The sequence below is a fragment of the Scomber japonicus genome, chromosome 2 (assembly GCF_027409825.1).
Source record: "Scomber japonicus isolate fScoJap1 chromosome 2, fScoJap1.pri, whole genome shotgun sequence".
Lineage (NCBI taxonomy): Eukaryota > Metazoa > Chordata > Actinopteri > Scombriformes > Scombridae > Scomber > Scomber japonicus.
In genome coordinates this window covers 25,290,417-25,308,894 of record NC_070579.1, presented here as the reverse complement: position 1 = coordinate 25,308,894, position 18,478 = coordinate 25,290,417, and the positions used below count along the sequence as shown (strand labels likewise).

Below are 18,478 nucleotides of genomic sequence, written 5' to 3'. Positions count from 1 at the left end.
TACAGACAGCCTGGTTTACTCTGATAAGACAAACTTGTCTGAAGAGAAGCACCTTTTCTGGAATATGATTTCTAAACAGATTTATGGACATCTAGCCTGAAAGGACAGATAATCAGATCCTGAAACCACTGCAAAGAGTGTATTCCCCTCATTGTTGTTTATAATGGATGAGTAATGATGATAATAATAATAATAATGATAATAATGCATTTTATTTAAAGGTGCCTTTCTAAGCAATCAACGACACCTTACAAGACACACATAAATTGGTATGATGGTGTGAATATTGTTGCAAAAAGTTGTTTGTATCTGTTCAGAGCCTTATCTGTGAATATCTGATATATATACCTTCTGTTAAGCCTTTTTATTATTGAATTCTGAAGCATAATTTGGCAACATGGTACTTCAAACAAGTGAGGGTAGTTGAATTATGAATGGCTTACAAGTTTAGAAGCCAATGACTGAACAATGACAGTACTGCAAACATAAGGTCAGAGAGGGATAGTGGGAGAAAGAATGAAATATACTGTGAAAAATACAGAGAGATGAAAAGAGGAAGAGAGTATGGAAAGCTAATTATAAAACCCAGGATGACAAAGAAAGAAAGAAAGAAAGAAAGAGACAAAGAAGAAAAAAAGGAACGAAAAAGACAAAAATACAGAGAAAGAGATGGAGATAGGATTTATTGGAACATGAGGACTTGACAGCCAGATATTGCTTTGTCCTGCATGACTGAACATGGGCCTCTTCCACACATGCAGTGTGTTTATGTGTGTGTGGCTCATAGTTAATGGCCATAATGTGCAGGTAAGGCTCTGTGTGCTGATATGCCTGATTTGAGCAATTTCAGTGTCTCTGACTACAACTGTGGTCCTGTATTTTGTGTCTATGTGTGTGTGGGTACGTGCATGTGTGTGTGTATGTGTTTGCTGAGGTATTGTGCCTCCAGTGAAGGGTGAAGGGGTCCATAAGCTCTCTCTCAGTGGTCTGACAAAGCAGTCAACCAGTGCTGCTGAACTGTTAGTAAGAGAGACTAAGAGTAGACTAAGAGATGAGAGCAGACACGTACACACTCACCACTACAGATATCACCTTTTCTCTAATCTCCAAGCACTCTACTTCTAATCTGCTAAAGGCACAAACTATTACACTGCGTTTAAAGGATCATGCAGACGGCTGTCATTCTACTGCACATGATCCCTCAGTGCCCTTCATACAGTTGAGATTGATCCTTTGTTGGAGTGTTACTGTGTTGAAAAATACAATTAAAAAAAAGTACAATATTAGATGGCTGAAGCAGAATTAAAATTTGCCAAATCTATTTAATGTTCCATGCTTTAAATGTGTCAACAATATTACATGCAATGAGCATGATTTCATTATCTGTAAACATGTCACTTAATCACATCTAAAAATAACTTCAAGAGCACCTGCTGGACATATAACAAGAAAGCTAAGGTGGTGTAAACAGGCCTTCTTTAAGCTTTGTGTTTGTAATAATAAAGGGCAGATTTTCTTTCTGAAATATCCATGCAAGGACACACTGCATGAGACAATACTTTCTCAGGACATTGCAGTGACGTGATGCATCTATATTTTGTTTAATTTAAAGAAAAGCACCTTCACTTTTAGAAAAACTACTTACTAGTTATTTTAGAGCGTAAAATGTGCCCGGTTGGCACATCACTCTTTGTTTTTTAATGAGAACAAAAAGCTTTCGTGACTGTGCAGATGTTTTGTGGATCTAAGACTCAGACTTTCTCTCTTTCTCAATCTTTCATTTCCCTGTCTGTATGTTCATCTCTCATTTCTTTTCTCTTTTTCTTTTTTCTTTTGTCCCCTTTTTTGTGGGCTTTCCAGAGAGATTTAATCTCTCCACTTGACTCCTTAATTAACCTCTCTCCCACACTTGGCAGTTCCTAGCATATTCTCTATCAGCCTACATTTGCTATGTTGAAAGTTCAGTCCTTTGCAATATCTCAGATCCCAGTATAATGAACTGTCAGCTAACAAAGTAGCTGCCAATTTATTGAGACTTAAACACTCCTACTATGACCAGGGCGAAAAGTCTGGGAAACTTTTAATATAGCGCATGAAACAACACCAGACAGAAATGTCTATTAACTGCATTGAAGCTCCAAACAGTAGCACTATAATGGACGCTAAATAGATTAATGAGGCATTCAGGGTCTTCTTTGGGAAACTGTATACAGTAGATCTGAGTGCTCTTCCAGACAGGACATACAGGTAAAATTCGTAAAAAGCCTTAATATTCCTATTTCAGATGGAGAACTAACAAAACTGTAAATTGCAGAGGCGATTGGCTGTTATGCAGGTTGGAAAAGCAGCGGGTTCAGGTGGCATCCCTATAGATATACAAAAATTCAGTCCAAACTACTTCCACCACTTTCAGAGATGTTTCAGGAATCCTTAAGGAACAGTCTGCTCCCCACATCCATGAGGGGTGCCCTAATTACCGTACTTCCAAAACCAGGAAAACCAAACACAAAATGTGCCCAATCAGCCAGTGTTACTTTTGACAGCCATTTTAATTTTTGTTTTAGTCTTAGTCTTGTTAACGAAAATGTACATTAATTTTAGTCAAATTTTAGTCATTGGTATCCTTAATAGTTTTAGTCACATTTTAGTCGACTAAAATGAAAAATATTTCAGTCTAGTTTTAGTCATACATATATATATATATATATGTAAATAAAATAATGCCAATACAGCCTCTAAATCAATAAGCATGCCTATTTCAAATTTATGCTGGTGATTCATTAATGGAGATGAAATGCTACCATGCAGTACTTGTTGATCTGAGGACATTGCACACATGTAAAATTGATAACAGTACTGTGGAATCAATGGTTATTACACAGACAGTTAAGAAACATTTAACATTCTTTCTTTTCAATATTGGCTTTATTTTCCAAAGCCAGACCTTGTGTATTATGCCACTATAATTTAGAACATTTGACTGGTATGATGTAAAACTTAAACGCTGTAAACACTGTCGAAATATCGTGCAGCCACTGAAATACTGGTATTTCAGTGATCACGCGATATGTTTACAGCAGAGTAAAAGCCATCTCATCTCATCTCACCATGACAAAAATACACATACTTCTCGTTATATATTTGACACCAAGCTTGTCATCATCAACATCATCATCATCATTAAAGTCAATGACATTAACAATGCAATCAGCCTTTTAAATTCAGTTACAAAAAACCTTGCAGTTCTCTTGCAAGAAGATTAGAGGCCATGCTTCTTCAGATGGTGCGAGAGGACCAAAATTGATTTATTCAAGGTAGACAGTCCTGTCACAATGTTAGACGAGTGCTCAATGTTTTACATAGCCATAGAGAGATGAAGGACACAGCTTTACTCTCACTTGATCATGTTGAATGGCCTTATCTATTTTGGCTTCAGAGATATATTTTGCATATGGGTTAGATTGCTTTGTACTGGGATCACTGCAGTATTGCTGACCAATAGTGAGGTCGCTGTCATGGGTTTGTTCCTACATATCTATCTGAAAGATTTTGGTTTTTAGATTTGATATTGTAAGTAATATTGAGACTGAAGATTGAAACAATCATGCAGTCCAGCTAGCCCCTGAACAACAAAGGCACTCATATTCTCATACTCAAAAATTCATGACTGATTAATATTAAAAAAATGACTGATTTGATCAAAGGAAAACTGAATGGATAAAAAACAATTTCCTATTTCAGAGACAGTTGTCAGTATAATAACACATAAATACAATATTTATAGGATGCCCTTTTATACTCAAAGATGGTTATGTACACAATTTACAAGACCTGTTTTTTTATTCTTGCAAATTAAAGAGCACAGTGGTGGAGATTACCTTGGTTCTCATTATTTCCCTGATGGCAGACTCAAACTCCAGGGAGTTGTTGTAGTCAACTGTCATGACGTGAGGTCTGCCGATGTACTGCTCTGCATATGGGTGCTGGGAGGACACCTATAGAAAATACATGCATGGCATACATTAAGAACTCTATAAATACATGTCAAGCAGCTTTTAAAAGGGAAGATGATGATGACGATTCTGACAATGATTATAAGTATTAATATGATTATTATTATTATAGTATTAATATAAGTATTTAAGTATAATAATTATATGTATTCATTAGTCATTTTTATTTATTTTGGGTATTTTATTGTGTCAAAAACATGCCATTAATTCTAATTGTACATCAGGTAAAATAAAATGTCTGTAATGCAATACATTGAGAGCAGAGCTAGCACATCAACTATTTGTAGCATTTATAAGATGTGCTTCTCGGGGCTAGTAAAGACACACTGGGCTTGGAGAATGTGTTGCCTAAATTTCTCAAAAGTTGTGCACACAATAATTAAAAGCAACAAACTAAAGAATCTATTGATAAATTAACTTGGCAGGTGTAGTGGCAAACATATTCATATCAGTGACTGATGGTGGGGAGTAATGAACATAATGAGCATACCTCTCTAGAAGTGGGCTTGCCTCTGAAAAACTCATGATTGAGTGAGCTGTGAGGGGGGTGAAACTTGGGCTGCAGGAAGATGCATCCATTTGCTATTGCTTCAAGAGGGGCCGGGCCTTCATATGGAAAACCAAAGCCAATGAAGAGCTAGCAGGAAAAAAATAGGAATGTTAATATATTAATATGATAACAAATGTGTATATTTTAAAAAGGTTATGGTAATGTGTCTTTTACATGTATGTATATCAGATCAAAATTTCTTGTTTGCAAATTTTCAATATTTAATTTAAACCATCCGTCAGAATCAGTTTCTGTGGGTAGAAAAGTGTAAAACTGTCACAAAGAACAAATTCATGTCACAGTCTGCTCTGTTACACTCCTGCTGCTGGTAAATTTCCTTTCACCACACCCCTGCTCCATTCCTGCTAATCAGCCACACCCACCTCATCAGTTAACTCTGTTCACCTGGGCACTCAACTGTAACCCATCTGTAATCACCTGGACTCTCAGTTGCACCTCGTCTGTAATCTAACCAGTATATATACTCCTGTTGTTCATTCACTCCTTGCCAGATCGTCATTTGCATTTGCTTCATGCCAGACCTGCCAGCACTATTTCACGGACTGATTCCAACTCTGCTTGCTATTGACCTCGTGTCTATGCCAGTGAACGCACCAGGCTTCTGTCCCTGACCTCGAGTATCGCCTGTTCCTGTCTGCCTGTGGCTATGTGGCGTTCTCCTGCTTTGATCCTGTCAGGACAGCCCAGAGACTTCTGCCTGGTCAACCTGTCAGTGCGTGCTACTGGCATTGCCTTACCTGCTGCCAACTCTCTTTGGTGACCCTGAACCCTGCCTCCCCCCCCTACGCATTCTGTCATATACATGTACAGTTAACTTGTAGACTATATAATAAAGACATTTCTGCTCACTGGTTTTCTGTGCTGCAATTGGGTCCTACCACCTCCACACCCGTTAAAATTCAAGCTGCAGATGTGTCTGTGTGGTCTGGTCTCTTTTTTTTTCTCTAGTATCTTGCCTTTGCCTTGCGCAGCAGTTGCTGCAGCTCATGCTGGGGCAGCAGGCCATGGTTCTTCACAAAGGCTGGGACCTCTGGAGGTCTCTGGGTCTCATAGTACACTGTGCCGTGGACCTCCATGTACCTGTGAAGAATCTGCAGGAAACCTTCCTTACCCTGTGGGGGGTAGGGGGGCAGGGGGGCAGGGGGGAGGTGAAAATAGGCAAGTGTACAAGGAAGGAGAGTCAGAAGAGAAACCACAAAGAAGTATTGAGTTTATGTACAGAGCTGCATTTTTGACTCTGATCTTTTTGTGAGTTGTCTGTATGTGTACAGTGTATGCATGTTTCTCTCAAATCTAAGACTGCATCTTTAATAAAACAAACAACTTGTGTCCACACCAGCGTTTTGAGTTTTTTTTATTTCTTTTATATACAACAGAAAACCCTTTTTTTTTTCATTGACTGAGTTTTTTTTTTTTGGTTTGTTATTTACAGCAGCGTATTGCTGCCACGCCAGGAAAAATGGATCTGTATCATGTTATAACGTTTTAAAAAAAATAAACGCTGTGTGGAGAACGGATTAATTGATATGGCTCATTTACAGGATTTGATCAAGTTCTACTTCATGCTTGGGTTGAGACATGGCGAGATTCTGTTATTGAATGCGGTGGTCCACCTCCACCTGAGACCAATTTATCACATAATGTGAAACGTTTTATGTTATAACAATATAAATTACAACGTGAAAAGTTTTGTTATAACAAGAAACTATCACGTTATAACGTGATACTGATCCATTTTGGTTTTTTCTGGTGAGGCAGCAATATGCTTCCGTAGTTATTGGACAAGCAATCAAAGAATAACTGATCAACCAAGGCAAGCAGCAGCTTATTCCTGCACTCAAATCTTAATTTTATGCTGCATTGTGCTGTGACTGTATAAATGCAAAGATACATTTTGTGTGGGTGACTTCGGCAGAAACGGGATAAGAGGAACACATACATAAAGGCTGTAAACACTGAATAACAAAATAATTTCTAATACTGAAGCCACTGTATTTTATTTTCAAGATGCATATTGGATATGTGTTGGATACTGGTACCCTGCTCATATTACTTACTGAGAGGCTTCCTTGCTCATGGATCAAATTTGGCCTTGACATGCAGTATTTTTTGTAAAAGCTTTGGCATGAGAAGTAAAAGGAATATCATCCATTCATGAAATCAACAGGTTGTTTAATAAAAAAACGTGTTTGAATACAAAATTAAATATGATTTAACTCTGCAGTGCTGTGTTCACCTGGTAGGTATCTATTTTCCAAAATGATTGAGCTGGGGCTTGTATGGATGTGAGGGGTGCTGTAAAGCATTACTTGCACACGCTCAGAGCTGTGCATTCATGCACTGTGCTCCCTGATTATTCCAAATAACATTACATTGTGTGTGGGAAAAAAGAGCCAGAGGAGCACAATTTCAAAGTCAAGGTTGAGCATGATGACTGGGAAAACAAACCCAAACCAGGGCCAGTTAACAACAAAAACTGAGTCCTGTGAATAGAGACTAACCCAGGGCCAGAGTATTGACTGGCCATCCGGTGTTAAGCAGCTTACTGTATCCCTGTGCCGTGGTGTGGCCCCCCGCAGCTGTAATTGGAGGCTGTAACGATCGATAGCTTCCTCTGTGAGGATTTTCCCAGCCAATTAGGAGATTAGCTCAAGCGCTAAGTGCAGCAGACAACATGAATTAGCAGAAGGAGTAACACAGGCGTGGATGAGTGCAGATTCCATAACCTGCATTTGCAGCTGTGTGTGAGTCTGTGTTTGTGTGTGCCCAAGATAACCCTCTAAACATGCATTGAATTAGCAATCATAATAAGCATGTTCTGCTGTGCTGGTTTTTATCACTCCTGTGTCTTCTCAAGTCAATTTAAAAAAAGTAGCTTGCACATAAATATGCTTATTTACACACAAGAGATAGTTAATTGAGACTTTAGACAAGTTTTATTTGTCGGCTGTCAACAACATAGAAAATTGGATAGAATAGCTTTAACAATGTTATAATCTTGCTGTTTGGTTTCACCTCTCATCCAAAATGTTTACAGTAATGTGTTCTCCTGATATTTTACATCTCATCATGTAATCTCTATCAGCAAGTAAGCGATAACAGAAGCGCACTGGTGAAAATATTTATGATCTATAAATATGATGGTAGCTACAGTACTTGCAAGGACCATCATTGTCCATTAGTGCTGTACTAGTGTCTCTATACCTGTGTTCTGAAAAGTTAATAGTTATACAAGTTGTGTTAAGAGTGGTGGTTATCGCTTTGAATGCAAACATGCATTTGAGTATGTTTGTGAATTTCCCGAAAAATAATCTTTCATAAATTATTTATTTGGACCCTGACTACTTCTTGGCATGTTATTAGCTCACAGTAACATGTCTTATTGTATCTGCATGTGAGATGAACATAATAGGTAACGGGTTCTTACCTGAAGCTAATTAGCAACCAGCAAGATACGATGTTCCACCACGAAAAGACAGACAGACAGAACACAAGAAAAAGGAAAATAAAACCACAAAGACATTGAGATAAAAAAACCCCAATACAACAGAGGAAACAAAGAAGAGGGAGAAGACACAAATTATAGATTACATTTTCTGCCTTATTGGTGCTTTTAGTGTACTTTATAGCACTTTTATATCCCCTCATCTTCCCAGTGTACTTGTCTTTTTCATAAGCCAACTACAAAGAAATACAGGGAATTGTACAAACAGGCAGTAGAAAGTAATGGCAGCAAACAACATCTTTATAATCATTTTAACAATGGAGGCACAACTGTGCCTTCTTGTAATATGCAGAAGAATGAGCAGACAGCTTTTGAGAGGAAAATTGCTTCTAAATTAAAGTCGCACCATTGTAATGATGCAAACAGCAGGATATGCTGTAATTGTATTCTTCCGTTGAGTGTGTGTGTGTCTGTGTGTGTGTGTGTTTTATTTTATTTTTACTCTATATACATGTTTGCCCTGCATAGGATACATTTATCTTATGCCTGGAAACACAACACTGAAGAAAAGCATTAGATAAAAGATACTATAACAGAGAGTTTATCATACTGTTTTTGCCACTGTTGGAGAAAGCCTGCCAAATCAAGCTATTGTACATATCCAGGATCTGTATGTGATTTGTGTGTGTGTTATTTTTTTGTTTGTACCTTCCACATACTGGCCTCTTTCCCATACACGACAGCCATGTTGTTGACTTTGCTCTGCTGAATGCTCCTCTTCTCCGTCTCGTTCAGCTCTTCCGAAACAAAGCCCATGAATGAGTTGTCTGGTGTGTGAGCTGAATGTGTGGTTATGTTGGTAGTAAGTAAAGGCAGGACAGCAGTAAAGAGAGAGAGAGAGAGAGCGAGAGAGAACACAAAGAGAGTAGATGAAATGGGGAGAAAGAAAGTTTCATTGTGAGTCAGAGACAGAGAGGAAAGACAGGAAAAGAGCACTACAGTATATCCTTGTTTACTTCAGTCCAGTGGCTAAATCAGTGTGATCATTTCCTCCCTAACTATTATAAATAGTGACTGTCATAAAGCCAGCTGCTGTTTTCTATGTAAGACTCAGATGTATTGAAATGGATTTCCTAGACTTTAAGTGAAAGTATTATTAGTTTAAGTAAAATAACAATTTACTGCATCTTCACACTTAGTGCCAATTTAGAATTTTCACAGAGGAAATTCTCAATTTTAAATAAGTGTATTCATTTATTATTTCTGCTGTTCTTCCAAGATTATGAAGCAGTTGAAAAAGGTTGAGTCATTCAGTCATTATAGCTTTGCACAATGTGGAATGTGGGCATCTACAGTGGGTATCATATTGACATTATAATGATTATGCTGTCGAATGCCAACTATAGCTGAATGGGCTTAACACTGTTCTGAACTGGACGTGAGAGCAGAAGATTTAAAGAGTCAGTGTTTTAGTCAGGAGCAGTGAGGAGACTGAACACAGTGAGGGCTTTGGAAACAGCAGATCAGACATATTGTGTAGCATGAAACAGAAAAAGAAAAGGGACACGAAGAAAAGCAAACGAGCTGAGGGGAGATGCAGTGGTATTGCTGAAAATAGCTTTGTTAAGCGCATTACTCCAAATTATTGTGAACAAGCAGCCAGACCTGTCAAAGAAAGTGAAAACACTGAATTTGAGTCTTTTTTGTGGTCATTTTTAGAATAAATGATGACAGATATCTCTTTCCCTCTCTCACACACACTCTCACACTCCATCTCTCTCTCTCTCACACACACACACACACACACACACACACACACACACACACACACACACACACACACACACACACAGTCATATTTTGATAGTTTCTAAAATACAAATGCTTGAACTGGTTATTTCACAAGTTCAAGTATGGTAAGATGAAAAACGTTGACATATTCAATATATTATATGATTAACACATGTGATGTGACAGTATGTATTGTGTATGACAAAATAATGAAAACAAATGAAGTGGTTTTGTTCTTACGGAACATGGTCATGTACTGCCTGGCGTTGAGGTTCCAGTAGCCCCAGTTGGTCCGGTAACCGTGCAGCGTTGCATACTCCTCATGATTGTAAGCTGGCTCTGTACCGAATGTGTCAATCACCCGGATATGACATCTGTAAGGACACAGTACAACCACATTCAAATATTATCCTCCTGTTTTCTTAAATGTACAAAAAAAATATAAGGGATTCTATATTTTGGTGGTCACAGATGTGTAAACGAAGACATTTTTATGTTAATGTAACATGTAATGTCTATGGGTGGAACAGGGTGCATGTCAGTGGGGATCCTGTTGTTGCAGCAGCAATGCTGTCTGTGTGGACAGCATTGCATGTTCAGTAAAGTAGCCATCATGCACAGGTAAAGGTAGGCGGTGTGGGACAGCACAAAGCACTCAAAGGACTTCATTACTGCAGAGGTCAGGGTGATGGGTCTGTAGTCATTAAGTCCTGTGGTCCTTGTTTTCTTAAGGACAGGAATAATGGTGGAAGATTTGCAGCATGACGGTACATGTCATGTCTCCAGTGAGGTGTTAAAGATGTCAAAACCTGTAACTAACATAATTTATAGAGGATACATAAATCATCACTTTATTACATTCAGTTTCTTTTCTTTCTGCTTTTCATTTAAGTTCACACATTTTGTTGCATTAATTGTATTTTTTTTTTAGTAAAAGCCCAATTAAGGTGGAGCTGGGAAAATAAGACATGGTCTTGAATCAGCATCACAAAATTAACATTTCTTTGGTGACTTTAGCAAAACTTAATTATTTGCCTCATTTGCAGACTGTGCCATCCGAGGCACTCACTACGTACTGAGCTGCTGCTTTAGTAAATTACACACCGAATGCAAGGTGCAGTGCAAATTTGTGCTGTGCTTTAATGACAGTAGATCTGGGTCTTGGTGTTGTCATTCTGTTTCCAGTTTTGACAACAAGCTTAATGAAAGAAAACTGTGAGTAACTTTCAATAACAGTATTTACAGTATCTGCAGATATGAAGAAAGAAACAAAAGCTACAAAAGCTAGACGACAAAAAATAATAGCAACCAGCAGTCTACAAGTCTCAAGTAAAGTGTGGTAGATGTGACACAAAAATGTCAGTGAAAAAAAAAACAACCCTTAGTTTGAGTCTAAGTGTGCTCTGTATGGCCAGTCTGTGAGCTCAAGAGGATTAATAAGCTAGAGCTAAAGGTGGCAGAGTCAAATTCTTCAGCTCTTTCCTGGCAGTGCCGATACTGTGAAAGGCTCTCTCGTTGTCACGGTCAAGGCTTTGGCATTATTGCAGCCCATCCAGAGTCAATAAATTATACAATAGAATATTGTATAATTATACAATAAAGTATTGCCGGTCTTGTGTATCACCCACTTACATGAACCTGTTAATATGGAGAACAGAGTATGACTTACAACAGGGGCATTGTTTGAGCAATAGCCAACCCAGATAGCATGCGAATGTGGGCCACTTGAGGCAATGATCCGGCACTGTAGGTATTCTTCTGGCCCGGACAAAACAGACGTGAACCTAAACTGGCCCATGTAGTAAATGCTACATTTGGGCCAAATATCACAAAACGAATATGGCCCATCTTTGGCCGAAATATGGCAAGTATGGCAATGACTAATCCGGATGTGAGCCTAAAGAGGCCCACATATAAGGAAACATACTTGGCCCACCTTTGTTGAAACATATTTGGGCCAGTCTTGGCCGAACTGGTTTATTGGGTGTGTTTTTGGTTGACATCTGGCATTGTGATGGCTTGGTTATGGCCCACTTTTGGCAAACATGAGCGGACCGCCCAAGTGCCATCATTCCATGCTGTATGTGGGCCGGATGAACATGTCAGGTGTGGGCCAGATATGGGCCAAAAGAGTTTTGCTATCTGGGAAGGTATGGCAATATGACATGATGTCACAGAAATACTCCGTTTATAGCTACAGGAGGTAGGGGTGCTGGAGGTGCTACAGCCTCCAGGTGGCAGATAAATAATGGTAGTGAAGTGGGGAAAAGAACCGGACAAACATGCTGGTTAGATATATCTCTAACTCTCTTGCTTGACTGCAAACATCTGTGGTTATAAATTTGACTCCTGGAAACTCTCCAGGAGAAATAAACATTTAGCTCCTAAACAGCTCTGATGAAACTCTGGATTTATCAGAAAGGTTGACTGCTTTACTCCAAGCAATTTTACTGAATGAACCTGGTATCTGTGCATGACCTTTTGGATGTGTAGAAGAACACAAAACATTAATTAATATTAGATCCTGTTGGTATGTTAGGAGATTTAAATAATCACTTCAGTGACAGCCATAAACATGAGGTGGGTCAATCTGTCATCACTTGTATTTCTGCGATAGTTTTTAACATGTTTTAAAACAGAAAATAATCTTGTTGCTTGCTCTAGACACAGGTGATGTCGCAGTGGTGTGGAACAGCTTCATAAGCTCCACGAATGTGCTCAGTATGGAATTGACCTTTTCTCAGGATGGACAAAATTCCATCCACATCATCATCATTGGTGTTGTTGTACTTTTTCATGCATTAACAAAGGCCATGACAGAGTCCACTTCATACAATTAGGGGAAGACCTGGACAGCATCAAGTAGGCCTTGCGTCGCCTGTGAGACAGGCCAGTGAACAGTGAGGAGAAAAGGAATTTAAAAAAAACAAAAACAAAACAACTAACTCCCCCTCTCGCACAGTGAGCACAGCACAGGACCAGAGTTACCCGGGATTTCCACCGGGTCTGTTAGCGGCACGAAACGGCTGTGCCACGCTTTTGCTCCATCCTCTGCCTGGTGTCAACTCACACCAGGCGGGCAGCGGAGCAGAGCTTGCTCTGGGAGAGAAATCTGCCTTTCAAAATGAAGTTGCACTGTTAATACAGTAATTGCAGCAGTCCAATGAAATCCAAATGAGTGCCTTTAGGCTACCGTAATTACTGTAGTAGCAGCACAACTCAACGGCCCTATTTTGTTAACTTGATGATTTGCTATTATTTGACCATGTGTCAGTAGCTCTGATAAGCTGCAACACAGAGCTATCAGGACGCTTTGCTCTCACACGCACTGCACACACACACAGATTCCGGGAGATTGAATCTCATTTACTGGCGTCAAGAAGCCGCTATCAATATGTGGGAAAGTTTAGATGTCTGACTTTGTAGTAAAAACACATGCAAAACAGATTTTGCATGGGCACTGCACTAGTTATGTATACCAAACCAGATGAAAATTGCCTTCAACCTTCATCATTCAGAGTTTGACTCGCTATTTAAAACAGACACCAGAAGTGATTATTTATATATTTTCAGGAGTTTTTATGTAGAAAATTTAAAAAATTGTATTATAACCAGTCAAGGCCAAAATCTTGTTTGATATTTCTCAGATATTCCTGTCAATGACTGCAACATTCAAAAGGCAAGCCCATAAACTGACAATGATACTGCTCAGAAAGAAGCTTACAAAACCAGGCTTATCTTCAAGGGAGTAAAAAAAACATGCACTTATCTCTGTAGCCTTCCTTTGAGGCGCCATGGATTTGAGTCTGGACATAATGGTGTGTTTATATTTGTAAGGGTTACAGAAAGCTGCCAATGAATTATTAATGATAAATGTTATTTTCACTTGTCTCATATTCTGCCCCATGTCCCTCTCTTCAACCTACACTATCAAATATCGCCAGCTCTGAAACGGTGAAAATGTTTCTGCCCACAGATAAGAGATCCCGAAGGGAGACAAAAAAAGAGTGAAGGAAGAGGGGATAAGCGGAGGAGTAGCTGAGCTGAATATCTAACAGGAGATCAGAGTATGGGGCTAATCTGGGTTAAATTGCTGTTTAGTGAGGCTCAACAGTCCTCCTGGGTGAGGGGAATATGGCAGAGTGGTGCATGGTCACCCACAGTCTACAGCTATAACTATGGGTGTATTACAAAGAACTTGGCTTTCACTGGACAATAGTAAACATTTTTTCTTGCTGACCCAATAAACAGCTTAGAAATGTTAAACATGCTGAATTGGAGCAGAATCCCATAAAATTTCTATATTAAATTTGGCTGTTTTTTTAATGGATAGGAGTTAGCTCTAATGTTTGCTCATTGCCTGAAACAGGTAGCCTGGGTATATCCATGTTCTCATTCGAGCAAGATTCTACTTTGCTCAGAAAGTTAGCATGGCCACCAAGACAACATTTTCGCCTGAGATAGGGAACCAATCAAAGAACAGGGAGGCGGGCTCAAGGCAATGACTACCGTAGAGTGACTCTGTTTACATCCAGCATGGCGGCCACAGAGGTGCAGCAACCGTTCAAAGCAGCAGTAGATTGTGTGCTAAATAAACTGGAAGACAAGTTCACTTTGAAAATAGAACAAAAACTTGCGCTACATGATGTTTCCTTCATAAAAAAGATGTTTGCGCTGCTCCCTACAGGCTCTGAATACGTCATCGTCTATCGTTGATATGATTGGCTGTAAGTTTGTCCAGTAGCGTACAGAAGCATTTGATCGACATTCGTTGATCCCGCCTCAAATATGAGGAAATGAACGGCTCCTTGCCAGATCCTACCTCAATCTCAAATGAGATTGAGACGCGGCATGGTGTTAGCCAGGCTATAAAACAGGATAGTCCCACTTTGAAAACTTTTAATTTTCCCATCTTAGTCTATGTGTACAGTCCAGAGGTTCTCCAAAAAAGTTGTCAGCAGTCAAATCCCTACACCACACCCCACATGGCAAAAATGTGAAATGAGGGATATTTTTCCTTGACTGAGTAAAAACATTACGCTGCAGACTTATCAACTGATTTACTGCTGTCACCTTGATGCTTTTGTCTCTCTGCCTCTTTCTCCTGTTTGCTTAGCCGTTTTGAGGGAAAAAAATGTTGTAGCCTTAAAGAGATAGACAGAATGATACAGTTACTGTAAGATACCTGCAGGCTTTATGTACATGAACTGACAATTCCCTGTCTACTTTCATGTTGATGACCTAGAGTGTTTTTTTCCTGATTACATGGGCAGTGAAATTAATGGTCAAATGACTCTGTCTGATGATTTTGTTTAATTATTGGGTTATACAGTGCACCTTTATCTTAGAAGTTCAATTAGGTGTATAATTCTCTTCCATCTATCATGTGCCCTCCATTACACCCTATCATCTGCCTTAGACTCTGCAAAGTAGAAGAACAATTTGGCTTTTTGAAACTATGGCCTTTGGAGATGAAGCAACGGCAACTTATTGTTGCATAGAGTTGCAAACAGACTCCAAAGACAACAATAACTGCTGTGAAGAATCATTATCTCAAATATTGTTGTGAGTTAAAGTCAAAACAGTTACATACAGTAGTAACAGGTACTGCATGAAACTAGGTCTTTGGCTACTTAAAATCAGCCTAAGATGTTAAATGTTACTGATGTGTCCCCAAAGAGTCACCAGTCTCCAAGGAAGTACTGACAATCTAGCCTGTGTTTGGTCTTAGTAAGGCGATTTTTTGCAGGTCATCCACTGGACATTGTGTCTGATCTGCCTGTATCAGAGCAGTAAATTCAGCATGCAGAGGAAATCAATATGCTAGTCCTATTATCAGATGAGTGGGTGTGATTTAAGACTATCTCCTATCGGCTTTCAGCATCTTAACAGCAGCACATGTGCACTGATACATCCCTGTGTGCAAACAAATACACACACAGCACAACAACAACAACACACTGGACAGGACAGCACTATGTTGTCCAGGCATAATAAATGAATGTGGATGTCTGTGGGAACATAAAACAAAAGTAATTAAAGGGAGCTGAAGGGCCCCAAAGCTCAGAGCACTTGATTAATGATGCCTTTCAGCGCACAAGGCTCAACTAGGCTGTTCTAACCTGACGAGGCAAGAGAGAGGGGAAGAGAAGGGGAGAGAGAAATATGGAAGCAGAGAGGAAGAGAGGTGAATAACTATGTCATTGGCCTCTCCTAAACCTTTGGGGCATTGTAGAATTGTTGGGCTCAAACACCTGGTAGGGAAATGTTGAAGAGGGGAAATACAGAAAGAAATGCCTTACAGTAAATCAATACAATTTAATGGTGTATTTTACATATCATTCAGCAAGTGTAAATGTAAGTGAATTCTTTATAGCTTAGTGTGTTAACAAATCTTACACCTTCTCAAGCCACAAAGAATTTAATACCCAAGGCATCATTCTTCATATCTTTGAAAATTACTGAGACGCATCCTCTCATAAAAGTGAGGATAGATGTTTCTTGTTCCATTTGCATTCCTGAAACATTCAGATAATTCCTTCATGGCATGCTTCTCGCGAACAAAGGACAAACCCTAAAAGTCACATCCTGTTAGGGAAAGCAGAAATCAAGACTGCACGGTAATGACGGAGCGGAGGACTGCTGACCTCAGCAAGCAATTAGATGCAGACTGCTGGCTGACTGGCATCTTGTCTGGGGGAAATGTGTGGGTTTGTGTGAGTGTGTGCGTGTGCGTGTGTGTGTGTGTGTGTGTGTGTGTGTGTGTGTGTGTATGTGTGAGAGAGAGAGAGAAACAAATTGTGAGAAATAAAGAGACAGCGAAACAGGTTGTATGCTGGGAAAATAGCTCCCCAGCCCACCCGTAATGCATTTTTCTCACTCATAATTGGATTTTAAAAATACATGGAGCCGTCCTTTGTATGTGGTGTTGGTTGAGTCCAGATATCTTCTACCCCTCTGTTTTGTGGCATCTCTTTTTCTCTGTTCTATTTTTTCTTCATTGTGGTCATCTTTCTGCACACCTTAAACTGTGTTATCTCTTCTTTACTCTCTCTTTTCATTTTCATTCAGCCTCCTACTCACATGTGCCCTCTACTCTTTTATCTTCCATTGTTGCCTCTCTTCACTGGGAGCAAGAACAAGGGAAGTAAAATGTCAATTGCTGCCATCACATACAGAGGGTAGACAAAGGTTACAATTTATTGGACCAGGGACGATGAGAATGGGACAGAGGGGAGTGGCTGCAAGCTGTTTTAAAGGGGCTGGAGAGGATGAGACTCAAGCTGGACTTTCAGTTTTCTGTCTTTCTGAGGCAACAACATGGATGACCTCTGAACATTTAATGGGCTTGTATTGCTGTGCTCTGCAGGGTTGCACTAATGAAACTTTATCAAATGCACTATGGCATTTTAAATTGTTGTTTTGGGTATTACTTCACTGCTTTGCTGCCTTGGTCTCATGACTGTCATGACCTAGTTTCCAAGTTGTTCCATCTTTGTAGCAACGCCAAAAGCCATTAAGCACACTTTTGTAACAGTACTTACAAACACACAAAAAAAAATCTCAGAAAAAAACCCCCTCTCAGGCTGCTTCTATTTAACATCACACTAATCGTTCGTCCTTCTTTCTTGTGAGGCAGATATCTTTCTTTCTATCTCTTTTTTCCTGTTTTCCTTTTTAAACCACCGCCCTCCTGAAGACGGTGAGCCTCTGAATGCATTCAAACACCAGCAATAATAGGCTACTGAAACAGGGTTTGATTGGAAAGTGGTGCACACGCAAACTTCTGTTTATATGTACGTGTGTGAGAGAGTGGTGATTGAGTACATACATTCCAGAAAGCATGCATGCTGAGTTGTCAATATCTCATACGCCTCCAATCTTGTACTACATGTGATATTTATCTTATTTTTGCTGTGCAGAGTAATGGTGCATGACAGATGGTGTGGTGCCAGTTTGTGTGTGCGTGTAGTACATTGTGATGATGTTCTATTTACATCACAGCATCTAAAATCATATGTGTTTGACAGATATTTTGCATTTTGTCCTTTTAATGGATGGAGACGGGTGTTTACAGAGAGACAATGTGTGTGTGTGTGTGTGTGTGTGTGTGTGTGTGTATGTGTGTGTTTGTCCAACAGAAAGTGTATGGATTTAACAAGCTGAATGAGTTACAGTTAGACATCTGGACATATACTTGTACACCTTATTACCAGTAATAATTCATCCATAAACACAGCCAATGCCTGTCTGCCTGGAAACACATTGGCACACACCGCTACAGACACACCACAGCTAAAGCAGCACACACATACAAAAGAAAATGGAGGCACTTAAACTAGTAGTCACAAAAACACAAAGTGCATCTACTAACTTGTGTTTCTTGAGTGAAAGCCCCATGTGTTGCTTCATCTGCTGCAGGCCATGGTAGTCAGTGTAGATGAGGTCAAAAGGTAGTGGACCAGTTAGTGGGCAACTGCCTCTGCCTGGGGGCACACCAAGGAAGCTGCAACAAGAATAAAACACTCATTTTATACAAGCAGAGAAACATGACCGACAGAAAAGAGAGAGTTGTACTGAAGTGCACACGGATTGCACTTCAGCTTCAGCTTGCCAAGCCACTAGGGCATCCAAGCATTCATTATTAACTTGGACAAA

At 39.5% G+C, this 18,478-nt stretch overlaps 1 protein-coding gene across 1 annotated transcript in view; it reads right to left on the bottom strand.

Annotated features, from left to right (window-relative positions):
• Positions 1 to 18,478, bottom strand: part of LOC128364616 (alpha-1,6-mannosylglycoprotein 6-beta-N-acetylglucosaminyltransferase B-like) — a 133,714-nt gene that overhangs the window by 7,175 nt on the left and 108,061 nt on the right. The window contains exons 9-15 of the mRNA XM_053325185.1: positions 18,195 to 18,326; positions 10,061 to 10,194; positions 8,738 to 8,868; positions 8,012 to 8,017; positions 5,541 to 5,696; positions 4,504 to 4,650; positions 3,879 to 3,995 (exon numbers count right to left, since the gene is read on the bottom strand). Of these exons, the coding sequence (XP_053181160.1) occupies positions 3,879 to 3,995; positions 4,504 to 4,650; positions 5,541 to 5,696; positions 8,012 to 8,017; positions 8,738 to 8,868; positions 10,061 to 10,194; positions 18,195 to 18,326 (823 nt within the window). The remainder of the gene's footprint in view (positions 1 to 3,878; positions 3,996 to 4,503; positions 4,651 to 5,540; positions 5,697 to 8,011; positions 8,018 to 8,737; positions 8,869 to 10,060; positions 10,195 to 18,194; positions 18,327 to 18,478) is intronic.